We start from the raw sequence: 24835 nt of genomic DNA on the forward strand, positions 1-24835 counted from the left end.
TCAACATGTTAAGTTACAGAGACAGAAGCTTGGGGTGTATATTTCCATTGGGAATATTTCTATCTGCCTAGCAGGCAAGAAATTTGGAAATAAGAGTTCCTCTTTCCTGAGGCTGACCAGGCCTACAGGATTGCACAGGAAATTCTTTCAAGTCAGGAAATGAGGATGCATTCTGCATGGGACAAGAAACCCTTACTTTAGGGTATTACTTTCTAAAGTGTGAAACCACAACATTTACCTCTGGAGTAAGGGACTCCACCAGCATTGAGCAAGTTCATTACTATCCATAGTGTTTGTAGTTAAATCCTTGTGTCTTTTTGTATATGATGGTGTCAATGGTGATATTAAGTTTCAGAAACAAAGCCATTAACCACATAGCACAACACATTATTTTAGGCTTCTTTCTTCATTTTTATTTAGTGAACTCAAGATACAGAGTAAAGACTTGAGAGTCCCAAATGACTCCTGATGTAGACTAAGAATCTCCCTAAAAATGGGAAACCAACAGTAATTCTGAAAAGAAGAATTAATCATTACAATTAAAAAGGTAAAAAAGGTAAAAAAAAAAATTTAAATTAATTTTAATTTACTGCCACCCCTCCAAAAGCAATTGTTCTTCATCCTGAAGTCAAAACCAAATATGGCAATATCAGAGAAAATTTCTCACTGCTTCAAAAATGTCAGACAACTAAACTCCATTTGTAAGGATAAAGCCTGTTTTAAGTTACATTGACACAATCCCACCAACAGGCACTCTGGTTTCTTGACTCCTTGGGAATGATATGCAAACAGGAAAGCACCAGCTTTCAGACTTGCAGTTGTGTCTGCAAGAAAGGACATTAACGAGAATCACACACAAAGTTCCACTTTCATCATGCCAGGACTATTTCTTTTGGATTCACATTCTTGCTATACAGGATGAGATGAGTCCCTGAAGATGTAAATAAGCCAAAGGAAAAAGAACAGATTAAACAGAGGTCTAAAGACCTGTCTCCTTCACATGATGAGATACATGACTTAATGCTACACTGCTAAATGTAACTGTCAAATTCAGGCTCATTCCATATAGACCTTTCATGTCTGGAAAGATGGTTTATGCAAACACAAGTCAGAAGCTCCATCAAACACCTGACATGCTGATGTAAACTTTTACTTTGGGGAGCTTCATCTACCAATACACTTCATAAGGATAGAGAGAAACATCTGATCCTAATTTTCTAGACACAGTAGTTGGTGAGCACTTGACTGAAGCCTTCTGTATATCTTGATATACATCAGAGCAGAAGGGGATACAGAACACTTGTACAAGTCTCACAGACTTCTATTCCTCAGCAGAACTAGCACGCTGAAAGAAGCTATATAACTATCTTTTGTTATACTCTAAATATGGATCTAACATCTTATTTTACCACCTTTTTTTTATCCTCTCAATTGAGTCTCGTGTTAAGGAAAACAAGGATGACAACTTGAGCAAGGGAATTAATGGCTGATCTCTGTCAAGAGAGAAGGAACATGTGAAAGATCTTCTCTAGTCAGGGAATCATCCAGTTCAGTTAATCCCAAACACAACTATTAATTGCTGGGGTGGAACCAACTCCAGGCACTCCTCAAATCTTCACTTCAGCATTTGTATTTCACTACTTGAAAAAAACCCCAAACATCTTCTAGGTAAAAACCCAAAACAGACATGGTCTGCCACACCCTCCCATAATTGGTATCCAGTTGACAGAGAAAGTAATCACCTTTTGTGTGCCCCGGCTTTGCAAGTCCCCTTACTTAGTGCAGTACTGCTGCACAGAGCTCTGCACCAAAGGAGTCCAGAAACACCTCAGCATTTCCCACGATCTGCTGAGAACCCTCAGTTTCTAAAGCAGAAACTTGCCCAGAAATACATGATCCTGAAGGGACCTCAAATTCAGGAATTCAATCTCATATTTGTTCTAGTTGATGGTTAGTGAAAAAACAAGATTTACTAAACACAATTCATATTGGTACAGTGGAAAAAAAACTAAAATAACTAGTCAAAAGAAAATTTAAAGCAAATATTTCAACAGATTTTTGTTAAGACTCCTTGGTGGAAAAGAAATTTTGTGTATCCACAGAAATTTACCATTTATTGCCTAAATTGCACAACTGAGGATAGGGGACCCTTCAAGTGCCTCTTTTAAACTTATTTGTTCTTGATGTAAACACTAACTCTTCTATCACACATCTTGTAGTAAAAGCAAAAAAAGAAGAAACACAGAAATCTGTTCTAAGCATCTTACATTTTTTTAGTATCTGAAGCACAAATAAAACTATTACTCAATTCAGTGTAACTTGTTTTTGCAATCAGGAATTTGATCTTTTTTCAAGAATGACAGTCAAGAATAATAATACAAAAAATATTCAAATTTTGAGACTCTTCAATAACATCAACAGATAAAGAAATAACAGAGATAATGTAAATTATTTTAAAAACAAGGGTCCGGTAAGCTAACAGATTCAAAATTCACAGTTCATTTGAATTTTAGCATAAATATCAGAATTAAAGTGTGTTAAATTGCTTTTTTTTTCTTTCCCATATAAATAAGCCATATTAAGACACTATCTCAAACAAACATTTAAAATTATATTAATAATCTTGGAACATGTTAATCTGGATTTTATGCCATCTATTATCTTCCAAGAACAATCTTAATATTCAACTTTTCATTTATTATTTGCTTGGATTTTTTTTAAAAGTACCTTTCTTCAGTGGTTTTGCTCTTATGTTCATACTGATGATCACAGTTTAAATGCCCTAGTCCTCCCTATTTTTCAAATCTTACAAATTCATACATGTCAATGAGATTATGATAAACACATGCTTTTGTGTACTTGACAGGTAATGCAAAATAATTTTTTTTTAAGCTCTTACATCTTGTTTATGGAAAACTCCTTTTCCATTAAAATTCTCTCTGGGTCAAGTCAAGGAACAAATTCAAGCACAAGACATTTCTGAAATCCAATTCTTATTTTTACACCTCTCCTAACACATTTCCCTCTGAAGTCTCCAAAAAAAAATTCTATCTTGACCTGAAAGGGCACAAGAGACACTTCAGTTAGACACTTCAGTCAGACCCTTTGACAAGATGTTTTCATTTTTGGTGACATTTAAGATGTCACACTGATGCCAGCAAAGTAAGTTGGTCTTATTATTAGGCAACTAAAAGTTACCTGATTTTGCTGATGAGCAGTAAAGGCACAAGCACTTAGCATTAAACACTTAGGTTGCATAACACTTTAAAAAATAGGCCACTAAACCACCCAGAACTATGAGTACATAAAAGCCCAGGCATTTCTCACACTAACATTCAACAAGACAATATTTTTGAAGAACAATGGATTCTCTAGTGTTTGTCTTGTTTTTCTAGTTTGGGGTTTTTTTTCATGTGAAAAGTTGGGACTAAAGACAACACAATATTAATTGTAAGTCTGACATAGGAGCATATTTCTCAGTCTTTACTGTAATCTGAGAAATGAATAAAGTGGTTCTCAGTATTTGGTCCAGATTTCCCTTAGGAAATACGTATATGGGCATTAAGAGAAGGGACACAAGATGAATGCGCTGTTCAACAGGGAGGAATTTATCTCCAACCTCAGAGCTCATACTGATGTCAGAATTAGGGATATACGAAATTGCAAACAACTTCAAAACCATCTCTTCTGAGACAGACTACAAAATGCAGCTTGTTGTGTGATCCAAAACCACTTCTGCAAGTGAGCATCTGCCAAAGAGGCAGGCACAACACTCTGTGCTAACCTGTAATCAGGTTCCAGGACGTTAAAGCTGTCTCATCTTCTGAATCATCCTTCAAAAGAATCGGGAATGTGGCACTGAACGTACTGAGCGGAAAATGCAGGAAGCCACGCATCATAGTTACACAGACCAAAATCAAGCTTGGCTCCCCCCCAACTCTCAGCCATTCCCCCACATGGTTTAAGTTGAAAACTGGGGATTGTGTTAAATTCTGGTGATCTTCCTCTTGGGTTAAGAGAGTCACAGAACTGCGCAGTGTGGGAAGCCACCTAGTGACGGAGGAGCACAAATATGCCTGGAGCTGCCCAAAGTTTTAACGAGATGACGCAGTTGGAGCATGTGATTACTGCTGTTTTTCTCACTGACTTAGAAGTTGTGTGGTATACTAGAGTTCAGAGAACTGCACAGTGATTTCTGGCAAGTTTTATGAGTCTTACTGAGTCTTGTAAATGAACTGTGAAATAGCAAATTTTCTCAAGATGAGACGTACAAAGAGCAAAAGGAATTATATCAAAATGTATAAGGAGAAGGTCTGATGCAAATTTTAAACTCATGGTGGCACTATGCAGAAAAAGTTCAAATTCATGAGGCTGGAAAGAAATAACATAAGGGAGGCAAATGTGCAAAAAATGGAAACAATCAAAACAAACTATTTTCTTCTAACTCAATGCAGAAGTAATTCAGCAGACTTGAAAGAGGAAGTTTTCATGACCCAGAAAAAATAGCTGTAGAATTTACATGTACTTAACCAGCATTTTTCAAAAACTGAGAGCTCACAAAGTAGCATGAACACAAAACACTAAACAGAAAGATTTCCAGGCCAGTAGTGCTCAGTGTGTACAAACAATGTCATAATGATTTTTGCCTATGGCAAAAACTTTACCAACATGTACCTTCTGACTCCACTGAAAAACCTCACTGCATGAGAACTGCATATGACAGAATTCTGAGAAGAGCCAAGAGGTCAATGCTGATTTAGGTGTCAGTTTACTTTGACATCATGAAATAGTATACCATTGAAGCAACAGACACAAAATCCATCATCATAACAACAGGGAAATTAAAAATATTTGTTCCATTACACTCTAATGCAGGCAGTGCTAGAATATAGAACGGAATTGCTGGTGTATGTCATTCTGAAGAGCAGAATAAAGGTAAAGAAACAACTATTTACAGGAATAGTTCTTAGATGTCATATGTTAGCAAACAATGTTCTGATCCTGATCCTAGAGCTAAGGGGTTTCACAAGTTCTGTACTTGAAATCCCAGGGATAGAACTGAAATTCATAGAAGTGAGTTCAAGCAGTGAAGACTCTAAAAATGAGCAACAAGTAACATTGTAAAGACAGTAATAGTGGCAGCAATCATGAAGGTGTATACAAAGCTGAAAAACAACATTCATAAAGCACAAGGGAAAAATTTTTTCTTACAGGCAAATACTTAGTGAAAAGTTTCTATCCTTATTATATATTTAATACAGGTATGCAACAAAGCTTTTCTGTATAAACATCTTTTTGTGAGGGACCATCTTGAATTCAAGACCATCTTCCTCTCAAGGTTAGCATGGTGGCAGACATTTACTCTGGAAGGATCTGCAAAACTTCCACATCATATTGACTATTCATCAAAGCAATTTTGTATAATACGGATCAAGACGTGGCAGAAATACTGTGGGAAGCAGGAGAAATTGAAGATATTAACTGCTTCCACCTTCCTAGCAGCAAAAGGAGATTTATCATATTAAACTCCAGACAGGGCCACAAAGATGACCAGGCTTGATACTTCTGTGGGATGAGGAGGACCACAACTACCTCCACCAAAGAGAGAAAGGGTTACCTCCTCCTCCTGCCCCCAGCTGTTGATTTCCATGAGCAATTAACCCCTGCAAGTTGCACCAGCAGATGGAGGTTTTGGTGCTGAAGGAGGTACAAATCCACACCACAAAATGAGAAGACAGCAATCAAGCTACTCAGGAGGTCCCTTCTTGGCCCAATCCACTTAGTTTCTTTCCTGCTTTCTTCAATGACCTGTATGCATAAGCTGCTGAAGGAAACTGCCTTGTAAAACACACCACGTTTTCTGCATGAGGAAGCACAGGTGAGCAGGGACACTCCCAGCAATGGGGACACAGAAACAAGGCAGACACACAGAACAGAAATGACTACAAGTGCAACAGCTGGTAAGATCAGAATGCAAGCCTCACTGATGCATCACCTCTTTATTACAAACAATACAATTTTCCCAAGGTTTCAGTGAAATTGCTACCATGAAGCACCTAGAGATTTTGTAGCACTTTTAAAAACAGACTATTTTACAAATGTAATTGCAATAATTGCAAGAAATTAGTAATAACCGAAAAAGAGAGAAATCTTTCAGAGAGTGTCATCAATATGCTATTTAAATATCTAATTAAGAAATAATGACCTTAGATGTGAGTTACAGTAAGTTGCAGTGGAAAGTGACCTTAGGCAAAAAAGTAGATTGTTAAGACTTTCTGTTGTAAACAACTGGTTTTCCTTTTCCCTCAGTTACAGCAATGTGGTTTCTGCAAGTTTTAGAGTACTAGCTTTTCAGATTTTATTATTAAAATTAAAATGCCTAGATACACACAGCTGTGTCATCCATCATTTTCATAATGTAAATTGTTCTGTGAATTGTGCCAAAACACAACCGATTAGTATCTGTTACATGCACACTTTTGAAATACATGCTTTGTAGATAGTATTGCTAAAATCTAAATATATGAACATGCAAATACTGATTAAAATATAAACAAAAAAGGCTGATGCAGAGGTTTCCTTTCAAAAACACAGTACCTTTCTAGATTTTCTACTTTCCCTGTTTCTAAGGGTAACTGACATGATAGGCTCTAGCATGTCATCAATGTTTGAGCTAAATACTTATGAAAAGCGCCTATTTAAATATTATAAGGTAAGGTAGGGCCAAAGTAATTATATATAGCTTCCTATTTCCTGGGGAGTTCACTCTAAGCATTTACCTTGAACTCCACTAGAAGTAAATATGAGTGCATGTAATACGTAATTATATACAGACTGTATTACTGCAATCCAAGGAAATACTATCTTGCCTCTCCAAGCACACTACAAATGCAAATCAAAACACGTTTTCATCTTGTGTTCCAAAAATCAAAATCTTTTTTACTTCAGCATCACTTATGTGAGTACCTTGAAAAGTAAAATATTAAAATATGGAAAATTAATATGTTATTAATAAACATACTAAATCAGAGAAATTGAAGATGTGGAATTCATCCTTGTAAGTACTTAAAGATTTCTGCAAAGTATGAGCAGATTCGTAATTCAGACTCACCATTCAAAATTGGGACAGCAATATTTTAGAGGGCAATTTAAAAACCTTGTGTCATAGCTGGACAAATACATACAAGCAGTTGCCAAAAAAACAAGTCTATCACTGTCAAACAGTAGGTGATCCAATTTTTCACATTTCAGAAAGATTTTCATTTTCCATCTCTCTATATATTTTTATCTAGAGATAACTTTGTATTAAGAAATAAATTTCAGTTCACAAGAGTAAACACAGAAAGCTGAAGAAATAGCTGTTCTGATGAACAGCTGATGAGATCTTATTTCTGATGAGATTATTACTAAAATATCCCATGAATTTCAGCACAGAAAGGCACTGGCTTCATATGCTCTCACACTTAAGCCACAACATCCTTATCTGAGAAATCAAAGATATTTTGATACAGTTTCAAGATGGTGATTCCAGAAAATTCATCCCTATTACAAAGAAATTAAAGGTGATGTGAACACACAAAGCATTTTCAAAGGTGGACCCAGAGGTGTACGTGGTATTTGCTGAATGCCACAAAAAGGTAGAAATCTAGTTCAGACAGCTCAACTAGCAAAAATCTGGACAGGCAACACAGGTCACTGCAAGAGCACAGGGATTTACCAGCCACAGTTAAGGCCTCTTTTCATTTAACAAACAGCAATTTGTTACTGTAATTAGGAAAAAATCTAGTGGATGCTAGAAGATCTCTGTACTACTTTGCTAAATATTAATTTTAAATCACTCTTTAGACTATCTAGACCATATTCAGGTATAATTAGATGCATATTTCACTGACAAAAACCTGCAGTAGCATCCTGAAGTGCTCCCAAGGATTTCAGTATCTCTCAGTGGAGTATCTTACACTGGCAAAGGAATAAATACTGTTCTGACTGGACTCTACACATCTGTCAGTGTACTGGCATGAAATCAGAAGCAAAAATTGACCCTCCATCAGAACAGACAAATAGAGCCCTCTGCTTCTCTTTTTGATCTCTCTGTTGATATTCTCCTCATTTTTGAGATTATGTCACTTCCCATCTTACAAACTGCTAGCTGGGGAAGCCTACTGATAGTTCTTGTTCTTCAGATATCTCAACCAACTGCAGCAAAGAGATGGAATATGATCTCCTTTTAATGCAAAAGCAGCCTGGAAAAGGTGTTAATACAATAAAGACTATATGTAGCAAAATGAATCTATGCATATCATCAAAAACTTTGCAGACCTCTTACCAGCATTATCTTACCTTCTTTTCACATGCTAACACCTCCTAGGTACCTGGTCAATAACCACCATAAGTAAGGAAGGAGAAAACCAGCTAATGGTGTAAAAGTTAACTGAATCAAATATTTCAGATAACCACATTAAAAAAAATACAGAGTTGAAAGCATTTCATTTACGTTTATGGTCTCTTTTTTTTTTTTTTTTTTTTTTTTGGCACAACTGAAAAAAAAAAAACAAACAAAACCAAAAATACCAAAATCCAAATAACCTACACTTTCATGGACATACAACTCCAGGGTATTCTATATATTCAAACCTAAACAAATGTTGAAATTAAATAGTAATTTCATGAATACAAGCCGCACCATTTTGACTAAGACTTTGCTGACACACCGGAAATGTGGCTTATACTCAGGAGCAGCTAATATGTGAATAATTTTCTGACATTTACAACCTCAGAAGTGCCAGCCAGAGTGCCGAGCCGAGCACCTGCCAGTAAAAGCCGGCATTTCGCGATTGTTACATATTGTTCCTCTGTTGCGCCGTGGGTGGAGCCTGGCTCCCTGCAGGCAGCACGGGGGCCGGGGAGAGAGGCAGGAGAGCTCTCTCCTTCCCTCCTCTGCCGCAGCCCGGGGGAGAGGCAGGGTGGGCCCCATGCCACCATTGCCATTGCCTGGGGGGAAGGCAGGGGCCCCGTGCCGCCATCGCCGCAGCTCGGGAAGGAGGTGGGAGCTCCGTCCCCGCCCACCTCCGCCGCCTTGGGAGCGGGGGGGGCTCCGTCCCTGCCTGCCACCACGGGGCACAGCGCCGGGCCAGGGCGAGCAAGCCCAGAGGCGGCAGCCAGCCCCGAGCAGCACCGCCAGGCTGGGCCACCTGGCCCCGTCGGCAGCCCCGAGCGGGCCGAGCCTGCACAGCCTGAGCTGAGACAGTAAACCCCGCCCTGCCGCCGTTCTGTTACTAATTGGCTACTTTGTTGCACATGGGTCCTCACTGCGAACAACAGAGCGGCTTATACTCAGGTGTGGCTTATTTATGGACAAAGAACGAAATGTTTGTCAACACCCAGAGATGTGGCTTATAGTCCGTGCTGCTTGTATTCGTGAATTTACTGTATATTAAAAAATTATTACATGATCTCAAATACAGTAATTTCACGACCATAAGGCGCACCGGGCTATAAGGCCCTCTCCTTCTCTACCTGTGCGGCTCCTGCTGGCCAGGGGCTGGGCGATCCCTCTCAGCCCACGCGGCCAGCAGGGGCTGGGACAGGGGGCCGGGCAGTGCCACCTAGCCCGCGCGGCTGCCACTGGCCAGGGGCTGGCCGCTCCTGCCCCACCTTGCAGCTCGGCTCATGGCTTGCACATTTTTTTGCAGCAAGGAGCTGAGCCACGTGCAACAAAGTAACGAATTACTGGCAGTTTGCAAACATTTTTCACAGACTGGCATAGCCTTTAAATGCAGTCCCAGTTGCCCTCCCCGTGCCGTGGGCCCCCGCACTCCCGCCCACCCCCGGCATCGGCTGGCACGGCTCGCAGCTCCTGGCTACCACCGCGTGGCCGCGGGTCCCAGCTTCCCCTGCCCGGCGGCTGCAGCTGCCGTGGGCCCAGGCACTCCTGCCCGGCGCTGGCTGGCACAGCTCGGCTTGTGGCTCGGCCGCCACGGCCGCTGGCAGCTCCTTCCCCTCACGCCCGGGCTGTGGCCGGTGGCGGCTCCTCGTTCCCCCCGCGCCCGGCACTGCCCAGCGGCTCCTCATTCCCTTCACGCCCGGGCCGGGGTCAGGGGCAACTCCCTCCTTCCCCGCGCAGCTCCTGCCGGCTGCGGCTACCCGTTCCCGCCCCCACTCGCGACTCAACGCTCCTGCGGCACCGCCCCCCCATTGCGGCTCACACTTCCGGGTTTTCGAATTTCACAACTTTGTCCATTATATAGGGCGCACCGGACTATAAGGCGCGCTTCTGGGTTCGGGGGAAAATTTTAGTCAAAAGGGTGCGCCTTATAGTCGTGAAATTACTGTAAATTAAAATTCAGCTCTTGGAGACAATTCAATTGTCATACTCACCAATCTATAAAAATGAAAAATCTGCTTTCAACAGAAAATGATGAAGAAATGGAATTTTAACCTTTCACAATACATAACCACGGAAATATTCCTGCTTGGGCAAATCAGGATTGAAAATAGTAACTCTTTAGCTTCTTTTTAATGCTGAATTTTTGGTCACGTGATTCATAAAACAGAGTTCTGTATGTAAAACTACTTTTTTTTTTTTTTTCATTCTTCTAGACTCAGATCCTTTGGCAGCTTGGAAACACTTGGAACAACCATCACTAGATAACATGACTTAAAACTTCCCTACAAAACTAGCAGGATGCATCAAGCTTCTAAAGACTACTATGTTTGCTCCCTCTCAACATAAACCTTGCTAGCAAGGGCTATCCCATGAGCAAAAAAGATTGCAGTTCATCAATACAGAGTACTAAGCTTGAAGTGCTATGCTTTAATTAGAATTTAAGACACAAAAGCAGATTTGAAAATCTTTCTGAGATAAAAAGCATCCTCTAAGATGCTGCAGCATTGCAGGAATAATCTAGTCTAATACATACATGTACATTGCATGTTCCTTTTGGTTTTGAATTCTCTGTCCTGTGTTTTTTAATTCTTCTCTAGCCAGTCATATGAGCAGTGTAGTAACTTGCCTGCTCCAGGAGGAGAGGTGGAAACTTCAAAAAGAATACAGAAAGCACTTTAGCAGACCTATGTGCAAAACCACCCATCAGTAAATTCCAGTGTAGCTCATATTCAGGTGATATTACACTCTTCTCATGCTTCCCAAGGGCATCCAGAAAAAGCACAAATCAAGTCATATTTGAACGTGAGTGGTAATAAGGGAGTTCAAGTCATACCAACAACAAAGATACATGAGCAATAGTCCAAGCTACAAAGCAGATACAGAATTAACTAATGTGGAAAAACAAGTCTTGAACCCTTTAAAGAGAGTTGCCTAGGTGCTACATGGGTTATGAAACTGGTGCTAAGGACAATGAGACCACAAGCAGAAAAAGATTTTTCCCTAGACCTAAATGAACCTGTAATACAAAATTAATTTGAGAACATTTCTTTTTCTTACTTCAAACTAACAGAATAATCACATTGGGATATTAGTTTAAAAATGTATGCCTTTTCTCCAAACAGTATTTAACATGCTTTTCTACTATTACCTGGATTGTTCCAGTAAGATGACGACCTGTACAATATATGCTTATGACATTAATAAAAGTGGAAAAGATTTAACCAAATGCCCTTTATTCAAAGCAGAAAATTATTTTGGAGTACAGGAACAAATCACTGTTTCTAGGTTCAGATCTACTAATGTCATTGAAGGATATACTAAGATTAAGACAGCGATCTGAGCACTGTGACAAAGCGTGGTTTTTAATTGCCTATTTTATAAAAGAATAATTGATTTGAAAAATATTGCAAAGTGTTTTCTAAACAGTAGCAGAGAAAGAAAACAACACAGGAAGAAAAGGTTACTTATTTCTTATGGGGAAATCACAGAAGCCAATCTACAGCTTGTATAGAATACTGGGATAGTAAGGACTTCTTACGTATGGGCATATGGAAATATGAAGAGTCACTAGCATATCTTTGCATGTCAGAGAAGTCTGGTAAATCTCTTGTGCCTCCATTCCAGTAACTCACCATTAGCCTCTGCAAACATACTTGGAAACTCTGAAACATCTCACTCCTGGGATGGGAGCTTTTCTCTAGAGTCACAGTCTGTTGACAGTGACAGAAACCACCAACTGTCATGGTAAATCAAACAAATAGGTTGGATTTCTCAATGAGAAAGTAACAATCCTCGGAACAATCAAAATTAACAGTAGGAAAAAACTGCCCATTACTTTAAAAAAAAAAAATTAAAAAGTGCTAAACACTGAACAAGACACAGGTCCCTGTAAAGGCACAGCAACCCTTTTTTAGGGACAAACATGCCACTGTGTAAAACCTCTGAGCTGGCTCACGACTGACAGAAGTAGCACCTGATCTTCAATGGATACTGCTTATCAAGTGGGGTTTTGCTTTGGTTTTATTGTTATCATTATTATTATTATTACTATTACTATTATTACTATTATTACAGACTGCACAGTGCAGTGGAGACACAATATGTCTGTCCCTTGATAAGACATGATCTATGCAAACAGCTGAGGACACTCATGTACAGCAGCAATCTGGTCAAAACAAACACAGAGGGACATGTGCATATGTAGCCGTGCATATGTAGGCATGCATTTGTGCTTGGACAAGTACAGAAAATGTTCATAGCTACTATACAAGGACAGAAGTCCGTGGGTCAGGAATTTTTTTCCTGCATTTCTGAGAGAAGGAATCAATAAAAGAAACCTTAAGTCAAAATTACCTAATTTGAGACCATCTTGAGTTAAGAAACAAAGACACAAATGTATGGGTATGAGAGATGTCTTAACAATCAGCACTTCTGGAGACTCCCAAAAATTAAGTGGTCCTTCTGAACCCTCAAAAGAATAGATCCAGCTGGCAGATGTCCATGTACATAAAGGAATTCATCCTACTGGAGAGGGAAAGGGGTTAACATGAGCCATCAAAGACTCCAGGGCTTTGAGGAGGAGGAGGGAATATACATGCTCCAATAAGCCTTTTCTTCCTGCACAGAATTACAGAAGAGGCCAAGGTTTCATTAAACCCCCAGCTGGAAATGGTAATTCAGCACCACCTGTCACAGCCCCATGGGCACCCCCAGGCCCTTGCTGACCTGCCCAGCCTCAGCTGCTGCCTCCACAGCCCACTCTGCACCAGGAGCCCCCATGAAGCTCAGGCTTCTGTTCCCAGACCTGGCTTGAGCTTAACCTGCCTGCCTCCAGTCCTGCACTCATCTCCTCAACCTGTTATTTGTACTGTTCTCCCCAGGCCTGTCTCCACCTCATATCCTTTTGATCCACAAGCTGTGGGTGACCATTTCATCACCCAGGCACATGGTGTGACTCTTAGGGCTGTCCTTAGCAGGGCTAGGAGTTGGACTCTGTGATCCTTGTGGATCACTTCCAACGCAGCATATTCTGTGATTATGGAATTTTCCATGTCTTTGTCTGCTCATGGGTCCTATTACCAGCTCCCAGCTTTGCCACACTGCTCAGGCTCCATGGCACCAGGTGTCCTGCTGGTGTGGGCACTGCCTGTGCTGGTGGCACCCTCATCTCCCTCACTTAGAAGCCCTGCTCATACTGCTCCCAAACACTATTGTTTAACAGTATCAGACAAAAGTATTTCAAAAGAGGAAACCGCTATTTTTAACAAAGTATTTTTTACTATTTTGGGACCACCTAGTCTCATCCAAATTCACCTCTTAATAAAGAGCACTGTACCAAAAAATGGTCTTCAAAGTTTTCTCCAGTCTCTATACAAAGAAAACTCAGGTCCAATGTAGTGTTGGTACTAAAAATTGACATAACCAGACTACGAAGGCAAAGCTGATAAAATTAGCACAGACAAATCACAGTGATTAATACATTCTGTGTCTTGTTCTTCATTAATTACACTTTTATATTTTCCAAAACTGCTAAGCGCTGCTGCCTTTTAAAGCTATGCTTTGTTTTTCAAACTCATACGCAAAAAAGTCACCTACGAAACACAGCTGGAGAGGCTGCGAAGACGGAGGGGGAAGAGAAAGACAGGAAAACCCAAGAACCTGTATTTCAGGAGAGGAAAGCAGGCAATGTAACATAGATTGAGATAGTAGTTAATTTAGCTGTCTTATGCAACTGACTTGTTTGTTTGAGGCATTAAGAATGCTTTCGCCTTACCAAGTAATATTTGACTTTCTTCTCCATGAAACAGGTACATTTTTGTGGTTTCTAGTATTTTTTATATGGTCTCATGGTAGAAAATAGGTATTTAATTGACCTGAGAACAGCAAGAACCACTACGCAATGCAATTTTTGTTTGTAAACTATCAGGTACTAAAGGAAAGGGCTTCTGAGAGTAACTTCTTAGGAGATGCTAACAATCTGCAGTTTGATCAATTTGGGAAGCAATTATTTTTTCAAAACCCAGTAAAAAAATATATCTATTCAAAATATATTGAAAAAAAAGTTTCAAATGGTTGCTACCCTCATCAGTCACCTAATGCTAAGTGTATACACAATACAGTACCCTTTAATTAACCTCTGTAATTAAACTAGTAATAATCTGATATTTGAAATAATAGCATTTCTAATTCTCCCATGAAATTCATTACTATACAACAAAAGACATGAACACCACCATAGCTCAATTAGCTTACAAACTTGACAACATTTACAACTAGAAAGATATTATAACATTATACTCTGATAAATATTAATAGAAAATGAGAATTTTTACCATCTGAAAGTCAGACACAACTAAATGTAAAAAAATGGTTTTAACCATGAAAAGGATTTTGATGGGCACAAACAAGATGTTGACTGGAAAGAAAAAAAGGTAAAGAATTTAGAACACTTGAAGTAACTACACTGAAGAGCTTATATACAGACTTCAAAACCAATCCATGAACAAAAATGCAGTTTAAAATGGTATTATAATTCAGCAATATGACAAAATGGTACCCATATATTTACCAGGAGTGAGAGGAAGAAAAAGTAACCCCACTAAGCCTTGAACTGGTATTCTGACCTAAACAGCACACTAGGTTTCACAGCAATTATGAAGGCCCCATTACTAAAAGACAATAAAGTAAGAAAGAAGATAGTATCACAACTCCTCTCTGAAATGTTTATGAATGTGTTAGTCTAAACTCAGAACTGAAATACAGCGCTTTTTTTTTTTTCATTCAGTAAGTTCACACCTACCTGGGATGCCCAGAGCAATGCATTTTAAATTTAACCACCAGGGAAATTACTATGTAAGCTGGAAAAGATGGGAAAATCAGAAGAGGACTTGTATGATTTTTGTTGTTCTGCTTTGTTTCTTTTTTTTAATAAATTGACAAAATGGAAAGATACCAACTGGCCTTGATAAAAGGAAAGTAGCAAGGGAAGGAAGATTAAAATAGAATTCCTCAAAGTAGGAGTACAGAGCAGAAAAGTGTTTGTAGTCTTATGGGGAAATGGGCATCCAGAGTTGATTGACAGAAGAGAGGAGCGTGTTCAAATGAATATAAGAATGAAATATACACATGATGACTCTTTACAATCAGGTTAGAGGAGCAAGACAGAAGTAACTATATCTAATTTAGCCATTAAAAAAATCTGCGCTGGCAATCACAGAGACAGATCTCACCAATGTTTACAGATAATAATGAGTCAATATATTTTAATATTTATTTACAGATCATAATATTATAGAACTACCATATTAGAAATAAAAAAAAAAAACACAGAGGGAGGAAAAAACCTTACAAATGCTCTTTTGTCATAACCAAATCAGCAAGGATTTATTTTCCAAAATGAATGTAATTTAACATCTTAAACTATTTAAAAGTGGTCATCCTGCCTCCTTCTGTGTAGCTTAAGAGTAGTACACTAGACCTGCAGAAAGAGATAAAAGGAATTCCTCTGCATGTTTTGCAAGTTTGGAAGATTCTTACCCTGTATTGATGGAAATTATTTCTATCAGTGGATTCTTCCTAATCTTTGGCAAATCCAATCGTGCTCCCCCCAAACGTTTCCCATTATCCTTTTTCTGACCCAGCAGTCTCACAGAATGACCTTCAAATAAAACAAAAAAAAAAAAATAGCAGTTATTACAAAGAACAAGTCTCATCATAGTTGTTTTGATTTGCCCTTCTTCAGAAGTAGTGTTTATATTTCAAAGACTGAAAACGAGAATGAGATGTAATAACATATTTCCACCAGCTACAGCATTTATAAAGAGACGCTGACAGGTAAAATAAATTATCTTAAAATGAGCAAATTATTTAATCCAATTATCTTTTCACACTTGCATTTTGTGTTTTATATGATTGAAATTATCTAAGTAGTCTTATTTTCAGATTCTCTCACAAATAACAACATAACAATAATATTTAAATTAGTTGTATGGCAGAATCAAAAGATTCTTGAAAAAAAAAAATCATTCAAACCTAAATTAGTAGGTAATAAAAATATAAATAATTTTAAAGCTTATTATATTGAGAACCAACATGTTGCAAGGTTACCTGACTATTAAGTCTGAAAGTGCTTCGAAGCATTTCCTCACATGTCCATGGCTAAGCTGACTACCAAGATTTGCACATATTCCTCCCACACCAGGACAACTGCAGGTCAGAAAACTGCCTCACAACTACTTTCCTGAAGCCATTAATACTCAGAGAGCAAAATACAAATAATTTCACCAATTGCCTACAACATCAGTCATACCACAAGTCCTATATTTAAAGAGCACAAATGACAGTGTTCGCTGATATGGTGAAGCAAGAACTAACAATGAAGAATCAAAACAATTGTGTGTATTATTGCATAAGGTAGTCTAAAGTGTTCCCAAGTTATCAGTGTAAGACTTCTATCATTTACTCTATAAAGTCTAGGTGAGAGACAGCAAGTGAAATCTAATGGTAGATACCTGAATAGAGTTGGAAAACAACAACTCAAGGTGGCAGGAAGAGAAAGCATGTGTGTACTGAACTTGGAAAACTCTCGATATAAACCCTACAGCTTCAATCTGCCAAATATTTCAGGAAAGAAAAAAACTAACCCTAAAATAGGAAGGGGGTGAGAGCAATGCATGAAACTATTAAGTACAAGTTGAGCTACATCCAGCACAGCAAAGCCTATGAACAATTCAAATAAATTAAAAGCTCTGTTGCACCAAAGCTCCTAACTTGGGTTACCAACAGCTATTTACAAAATTAATTCCTTCATCAGTCAAATCCTTTCTTCACTGCCTGTTTTGAGGAGTCATAAATTAATTTTTGAGTAATGTGGCATTCATGCTCTTAATTTATTTACTTATTACAACAACAGCCTGGAAAAAACCCAACTACTTCTAGAATAACATCTTCCTCAAGTTTTTGAAGTTACATAAAAATTCTAAATCAAGTGACTCAATGAACAAGTGAATAGGACTGATCTGATAGCATAAAGGTTAATACCAACAGGAGACATAATGGTTAATAGAAGACATCATAATGTTGACAAGAAACAAAAAGCATTACTTCTGCAGTTGCATTTGACAGAAATTTCATTATATCCTGTAGTGAATTTAGTAATATGGTGCTTGTGCTACTAGCATTTGCTAAATTACTCACTTCTACCTTTTCCTGAGAGTAACAGTAATATCCTTGACTAGCAGTATCATCAGTTACTTTCTAACCTAATACTTCATTGAGGAGCTGCAAGAATGGCACCATTTTATTTACTTGTATAACAGAGAGTCTTAAACCAGAAACAGAGAACATTCCTTTTTGTATTTCTTAATACTGTGGTTTATTTGGAATAAAACAATTTATCCATTTTTAAAGTATTCAGCTACATTGCCATATTAAAGGTGTATTTGGACTTCTGGCTGAAAACAAGAGTGAAACTATTCACAGTAGTCTTAAAACAATCAGGCTTAACAATAAGATTTTAACCCAAAATTTAAAATTCACACACTTAGAATTGGGGTCAAACCACCATTCTTAAGTTTAAAAACCAAAATGAAAACAGCAAACCACAAAACCAACCTGCCCCCCTCTCCAAGTAATATGTCACAGTGCAGAATTAGGAAGGCCCCATCTCCTCAGAGCACAGACCCTCACAAGGAGAAGCCATGTGAGTTACTGTTCTCTAACAGGAATTTAGCTCATGCTCTCCCTTTCTCGTACTGAAAGCATTACTCAATCAGGCAACCACCACCAAAAACACCCCACAAGATCAGGCCATTCTACAGATAGAATATAACTTATTGGGAGAATAAGACTGTGCTTCTTCCATCATCAGAGACTTCCTTTATTCAGGAAAGAAACCCCAGCTCTGTGACCATCTCCCACATGATCTACTGAATGCTAACACCCACCCCAACCCTCAACCTGAGCTCAGGAAATCTATGGGCTGGCAATCAAATACAACAGCTTATTCTCACATGAAATACACTTCCCATATGCCTCCTGAATTACACTGAAGTCTGAATTAATATGAGGCTTAAGATCTGTGGGGTACTCAAGAATAACAACATCCCTTTACTTTGCAGTCCGGACACCAGAAGCTGAAAAAATGCTCCTAATGGGAGATGACTTTTAGCAGAGACTTTAATGCATCCAGAAAGCAAGCAGCACATACAAGTCCAACAACTGTGACTTGTGTGGCAGGCACAGTTAATTATTTTTCTTAGGAGGTAAACCCTCTCAATTACAGTATTCTTGACCTTAAATCCTTTTTCCCCTACTCCATCCAAGGACTATTTTTTTCATTTTAAGTAATCACTAAAGTATCTGTTTACAGAATGGCTACTATTAATAAAACATAGCTTGATAAACACTGAATCATACTTTTTCACATGCTGTAAATCTTTTTTCCTCATACTTATTTCAAGAAAACTTAAAAATAAATATTTTGCCCTCTGCAACCAGGAAAAGGCTAAACAATTTTTTTAAGATTGTCTAACCAGCACTATTAAGCCCAGCCCAACATCAAGTTTAACAGAAATAGTAGTAATTTTAAATCTCATTCATGACCTCCTTTCAAAGCTTAGGATGGAACAAAACACTGCAATTAAGCTTTACTTCTAAAGCATTTTATCTGATTGAGTTACCTTCTCTCTGACTTTACAGGTTGCATAACTTACCTAAGCAAAAACAGGTGTCCCAAACTTAAAAGGAGACTGTCTTTTCATGTTTGTTTTTTTCCTTTTATTTCTTTTAAGTTTTGTACAACATTTTTGAAAACTGAGTTAATCTCAAGTCTATTACCATAATGATGAGTGCTCCATCTCAGATATCAAACAAACACCACTCCTTTTTTGAGGGCTCATTCAACAATGCAAGCTTTGAAACAGCTTAAAGACAAACAGATCTAGCCAGGTTAGATAGGAAAGCCTAAATGATCTAGGCCTATTAAATGCTTCTGCTATAAAAACAACGTTTCTACTTCCACATAGTCCAGCAGCAGATAAAATGCCATTAAGAAAAAATAAAACAAAACCTGGAAAAGTTAATTAGTGGCTTAGGTCATGCTTCAGAGCAGTTTTTCCACTAATTAGTAGGTAATTAATACAGATTACAACAAAGCAGAAGTACTAACCAAGTCCAGCAAGGACATTTCCAGAGCAGAATCACTCACACTAAGTGCAAATGAAATCAAGCTAGGAACAATTTAAAATGAATCAGAGCTCTCTAGTTTTCAGAACTATTTAATATTAAATTTGTCTTTACATAGAAGTCAGTAGATGTAATTCACATTATTTGACACTATCTGCAAAAAGGATGAGGTTGGGATTAATTAATCAGGACATTAAATCCTATTGTTAGTCTGAAAGAGGGCATTTAAATATGTCTAGTTTGCTAATTCAGTATGCAAAATGAAAATATTTTCAAAGTATTTATTTTTACTTGTTAAAAAGGACACAAAGCAGCAGCACAATTTTAATGGCATGTACATAGACCTTTAATCATAAATGTATGTGCTTCAGGATTGAAATACAAATATATGAAGGAAACAGGTAATGGAATTTCTTTGTCATAGGATTATAGCATTAAACGTCCTGTGAACCTCAGGCTACCATCAGATCCCTGTGACCTAGAACCACAGAAGCATGCTAATGATATTGCAGCAAACAGGTTCAAATGGGACTGGTACTTTCCTCGTTTATTACAAGAGTAAGTCAGGGGGAAGCAGTCTGGCTTAGTAAGTTTTAGTAAACTTTACCTGGTTATCAGCATCGTATCAGATACTAGTAGATCTATATTATAATAGTCAGTTCACTCTGTCCTTAGGCTGGCAGCCCTCATGAACTGCTAGGAAATTATATCTGCTTGAAAGATGGAAGAGGGCACTTACTCAGGGTCCCTCCTCATCCCTGCACACCCTACTGGAGCTATAAAGTGTGACTCTGAAACACAGCTCCTAGCCAGACACAGATTTCTTAGCTATTAGCTTCTAAGTACAGTGCAGATATCTCAAGCAGCTCAAAAGCATGATTTTACAGAATATCTTCAAAGATGAAGGAAACCCCAGCCTTGGCAACAACAATTTCTATTGTTTTCTGCTTCTTCTGTTACCCACTCTTTCCCTTTCCCAGTTACATCACTATGCTTAGAGGTTATTCACCATTTCCTGAAAGACACTTTTTTCCTCACAGCACAGCTGCCAATGCACTGTTCTGCACTTCTCAGATGTCTCTCACCAACCTGTCTGATCTTCACCAGCATCTTTAGGGAACAGGATTAAGCACAATTTCGTGTACTCTTGCACATATTTCCTTCCACCACTGTTTGGTTCTTAATGAATAGAGAGCTTCCTTTCCTCAAGGTTAGTGCTGGAAAAAATAGCACATTGGAGCAGTGTAGCTAAGGAAAGGAAGGTAAAAGTGTATGAAGGGAAAACAAAGTAATACATTTCTTCAAAGCAAAATTAAAGGAAGATGTGTAAAGAAGAACCAAAAGCAGTAATAAAGACTGAAAGAAGCATAAGAAGCATCAAGCAAGGGCAAACATAAGCTCCTCTCCCATCTTTTCTCCCTGCCCTGCAGCACAAACATGCTGTCCCACAGCAGACATGACTGATTTCAAAGGAATTCCCAAGCTCCCCAGAGCAATCACATGCTGTCAGACACACACAAGTGCAAAAACAAAGACACTAATTGGTTTAGGACTCTGTTGTGTGGATGCTCCCACCCAAACCAACCCCAGCTGGCCAGCAGCACACTGGCATCCCTGAATGTCATCAGTGGCATTTCCTGTCTAAAGTAAATTCAGGGAGCCAAACCTAACTGCAAGGTATATGCCCTGCTCTTGACCAAGCAACTAATATAAATTATTCCTCTTCTAGATCAGTGAATATGGGAATGTTCTGTAACTGTCAAACTCCTTCGCCTGGTGTAGTCAGGAACAGCGAATAATTCAGACTAATGCTGTCAGAGTTACTGATCTTTCCTTGTGTGTCAATGCACCATGCCTTGGGCCAGGCATCCAGCCCCATTAGGATGCTCATAGCAGGTGGTGTGTTTGATCCAGTCTCTGCATTCAAAAGTCTGTCATAAAAAGATTGCTTTCCACCCTATACCAAATCAAAAAGCTTCATAGAAACGTGCAGGCATTACTAAGCATACAGCACAGTTGTAACTAGCTTGAAATATAGAGAACTACTAAGTGTTGCACTTGGAATTCGCATCTAAAAATAATACCGCTCTGGAAGATTCTGGAATGTGAGTGTCACACCAGTGAAGACAGGAGTTTTTAAAAATTCATTTAATGTAATTTCAAAAACAATATATTCAGTAGAAAAGGTCTGCAGGTGTCCCATATTGCTAAAATTCACACACCACTTTCTCTCCATTAAACATGCAACACTTCTTTATTCCTGGCATGTCCCCAGTGTATGACTCAATCATAACAATATCTGTAAGCACTAAAACTGTACTATTTCATGCAGAAAGAATCATGCAGAAAAAGAGATAACTATTAACAAGGAATTACTGTCTATGTAAAAATTTCACCAAGCTAAGTTAAGAATTTAAGTATTCAAGAAACATTTTTGACACGCCCATAGTATTTTCCTCTCTCCCAGCAAAAGCACTTGAAATGCCCTATTTATTTAAGGCACTTTTTTTTCAGGATTCAATAGCTTCACCCTACTTCTTCTGAGATCATGCAATGTTATTGTCTTTCTGAAAAAAGTGCCTGAACGTTAAATCTCCTGTGAACTCAAAATGCCAGCTACAATTCCACAGCTTAGAAGGACAATGCTAAGAATCAACTACAGGAAGAGTTCCCCTGACCCTCTGTCCTCACCTCTCTGTGAAGAAATGCATTTGATTAGGATCAAAGATTCTACTCAAAACCTCAGGAGATCCTGGAGAGAAACTTCTAAGGGAAAAGACATTTTGAATCAGATAAAACAGGCTGCATTATGAGGAAGGGATGTGCTGAAAGCAGGATTGTCAGAGCCAGTTGTAGCAGCACAAGTAACTTGCCTAATGTTCTGGGGTTTGCAGGCTGAACAGAACAAATTTAGCCTCAGAGTGAAATGCTGAGCTGAACTTCTTGCTGCATGCAAAATTGTGAGGTACTCTTTACATTTACCAGTCCTGAGGATTCTCTAACAGAGCTAAATCCAGGCGAGTCTATCCAATGTGAATAGGACAGAAAAACAGGGATGCTGTAAGATAGTCATTCAAAGTGTGAAAAAGAGCATATATGGGTCTGGAAGAAAAGGCACCTTTTCCATGCACATGACAGGCTCATTTAACAAAGAGCAATCACAATTGTGCTACTGAGATTTTCAATCTGTTTCCCCCCAATTGCTTGTTTATCTTCTTCTGTTTATCTCCCATTCAGTTTCTGTGAGCTACTTACAAAATAAAGTCATAGCAATGACAGTCATAATAGGGATAGTCAGTTCTATCAGATTTATAAATTAAATCAAAGAAATAACAACACTGAGAAAAATAATTACAAAACCTATCTAAAGTCCTGGATCATCTCATCACACCTAATAGACCCTGAAAAAGTATTTGAACAGACACAGCAAAAACAGCAATAAACTGATAAGAGCAAGTTGATGGTAACAGAAATCTCTTGCCCCAGCAGGGGTGATTTTAATGGTGAGCCACATCATTATTGATATTTTACAAAAGCAATTAAAATCTGCCTTTGCAGAAACAGTTTCTCCACAATTACTACATATTTCTCATCGTGCTCTACATTTTTACTTAAAATACAGTCTACAAAGTCTAACTCTCCAAACTGATAATGACACAGATCATGGTATTACTATTTGGAACTCACCAGTACCCTTCAGTACATCACACTTGAACTAAGCAGTCAGAAAGGGACAATTAAAATGCAACCTAGTGCTCCCACTGCAGCATCTGGCTGCATGAACAAAACTTCATTTAAAAACCATACACTGGGACACCTTCCAGCCAGGTCCTTTAAAAGCCAATGCTTGTTGTCAAAGTAGTTCTTAAATAACAGAAGGGGGGAAGGGGGGAAAGCTTCTCGTTTGAGGAATTACATTCTTTCTACCCATGATGACAACAAAAAACTTATGATTTTATTAATATAAGAGCTTCCAATCCAGGGCACATAAAACAGAGGCAGGTGACATGTACCACATTATGCCATTAACCTCAGTGATTGATACATACAAATGAGTGATGGGTGAATCTTTTAATCACGGTCATAGCCCCAGGTTAATGATTCGCTGTAACTCTGTGTATTGCCCACTGAAAACATGATTTCAATCCTACCCAACTTTCCTAAGTCTGTCAAACACAGCACGAGTTCATGGAAACATAGAATTCTTAGTTAAGGGGTTGGAAAGCACCTTAAAGATCATCTAGTCCCAACCCCTGTGCCATGGGCAGGCACATCTCCCACTAGACCAAGTTGCTCAAGGACTTATCCAGCCTCAAAACAGTTTTTCCAGTTAGTGCTTTTACTTTCCCACAATCCCAGTTTAAAAGGCAATTCCACCTTCCAGAAATTGCATTAGGGATGTGGTACTGCTCCCGGGGTGTGTGCAGGGGCAGCTGCCAAGTGCCAGATGCAGCTGGCTCCAAAAGCCCTGCCACAGGGCACAGGGGAGCTCCACAGCTGTCACAGGTGCAAGAAAGGGAGAAACACTGCCTGGCAGTGAGGAAAGAAATGGAGGGAAAGCCCTGTGAGCAGCAAGGTGGGAAGAGGAGGAGAAAGTGAAGGAGGAGGTGCTGCAGGTGCCCCATTGGACCCCCCTGCAGTCGCTGGAGAAGAGCAGAGTGAAGCAGATCCTGCCCCTGCAGCGGAGCAAGAGCCTGGAGCAGGGATCCTGGCAGAGGGCCCGTGCTGAAGCAGTTCTTGGATCCCCAGAGCCCATGGGTATGCCCCAGGCTGCAGCAATGTGGGGAAGCAGAGCCAGCACAGAGGGGCTGCACTGGGCTGACCACACTGCCCATCTCTCTGCACCGCTCGGGGGAGGATATGGAGCAGTCTGGGATGAGAGACTGAAGCTGAGCATGGGAAGAAGAGGGGTGGGGGAAGGTAGTTTCTCACCACTCTATTCTATTTTTAATTGGCAATAAATTAAATTAATTTCCCCCAAGTCGAGTCTGTTTTCCCCATGATGGTAACTGGTAAGTGATCTTCCTGTCCTTATCATGACCCAAGAATTACCCCATCTTATTTTCTCCACTGCCCTCATGAGGAGTGGGAGCAAGAAAGCAGCTGGGTGGGGGTCTGGCAGTCAGACAAGGTCAACCCACCACACAGTGAAATAAATAAAACAACCCGCCCAAAACTACCCCCCTCTACCCCCCTTTCTATGTAATTTCAAAGGAGATACAAACAGAAACAGGGACTTGATGAGGCCACTACCCTCCCTCTGAC

At 39.2% G+C, this 24835-nt stretch overlaps 1 protein-coding gene across 3 annotated transcripts in view; it reads right to left on the bottom strand.

The window, feature by feature from the left end:
• CDKAL1 (CDK5 regulatory subunit associated protein 1 like 1) overlaps nt 1-24835 on the bottom strand; it is a 393288-nt gene that overhangs the window by 232041 nt on the left and 136412 nt on the right. For all 3 annotated transcript variants that reach the window (XM_033061554.2, XM_033061574.2, XM_033061564.2), the window contains exon 8: nt 15923-16043. In XM_033061554.2, the coding sequence (XP_032917445.1) occupies nt 15923-16043 (121 nt within the window). The remainder of the gene's footprint in view (nt 1-15922; nt 16044-24835) is intronic.

Source organism: Catharus ustulatus, chromosome 1 (genome assembly GCF_009819885.2).
Source record: "Catharus ustulatus isolate bCatUst1 chromosome 1, bCatUst1.pri.v2, whole genome shotgun sequence".
NCBI lineage: Eukaryota > Metazoa > Chordata > Aves > Passeriformes > Turdidae > Catharus > Catharus ustulatus.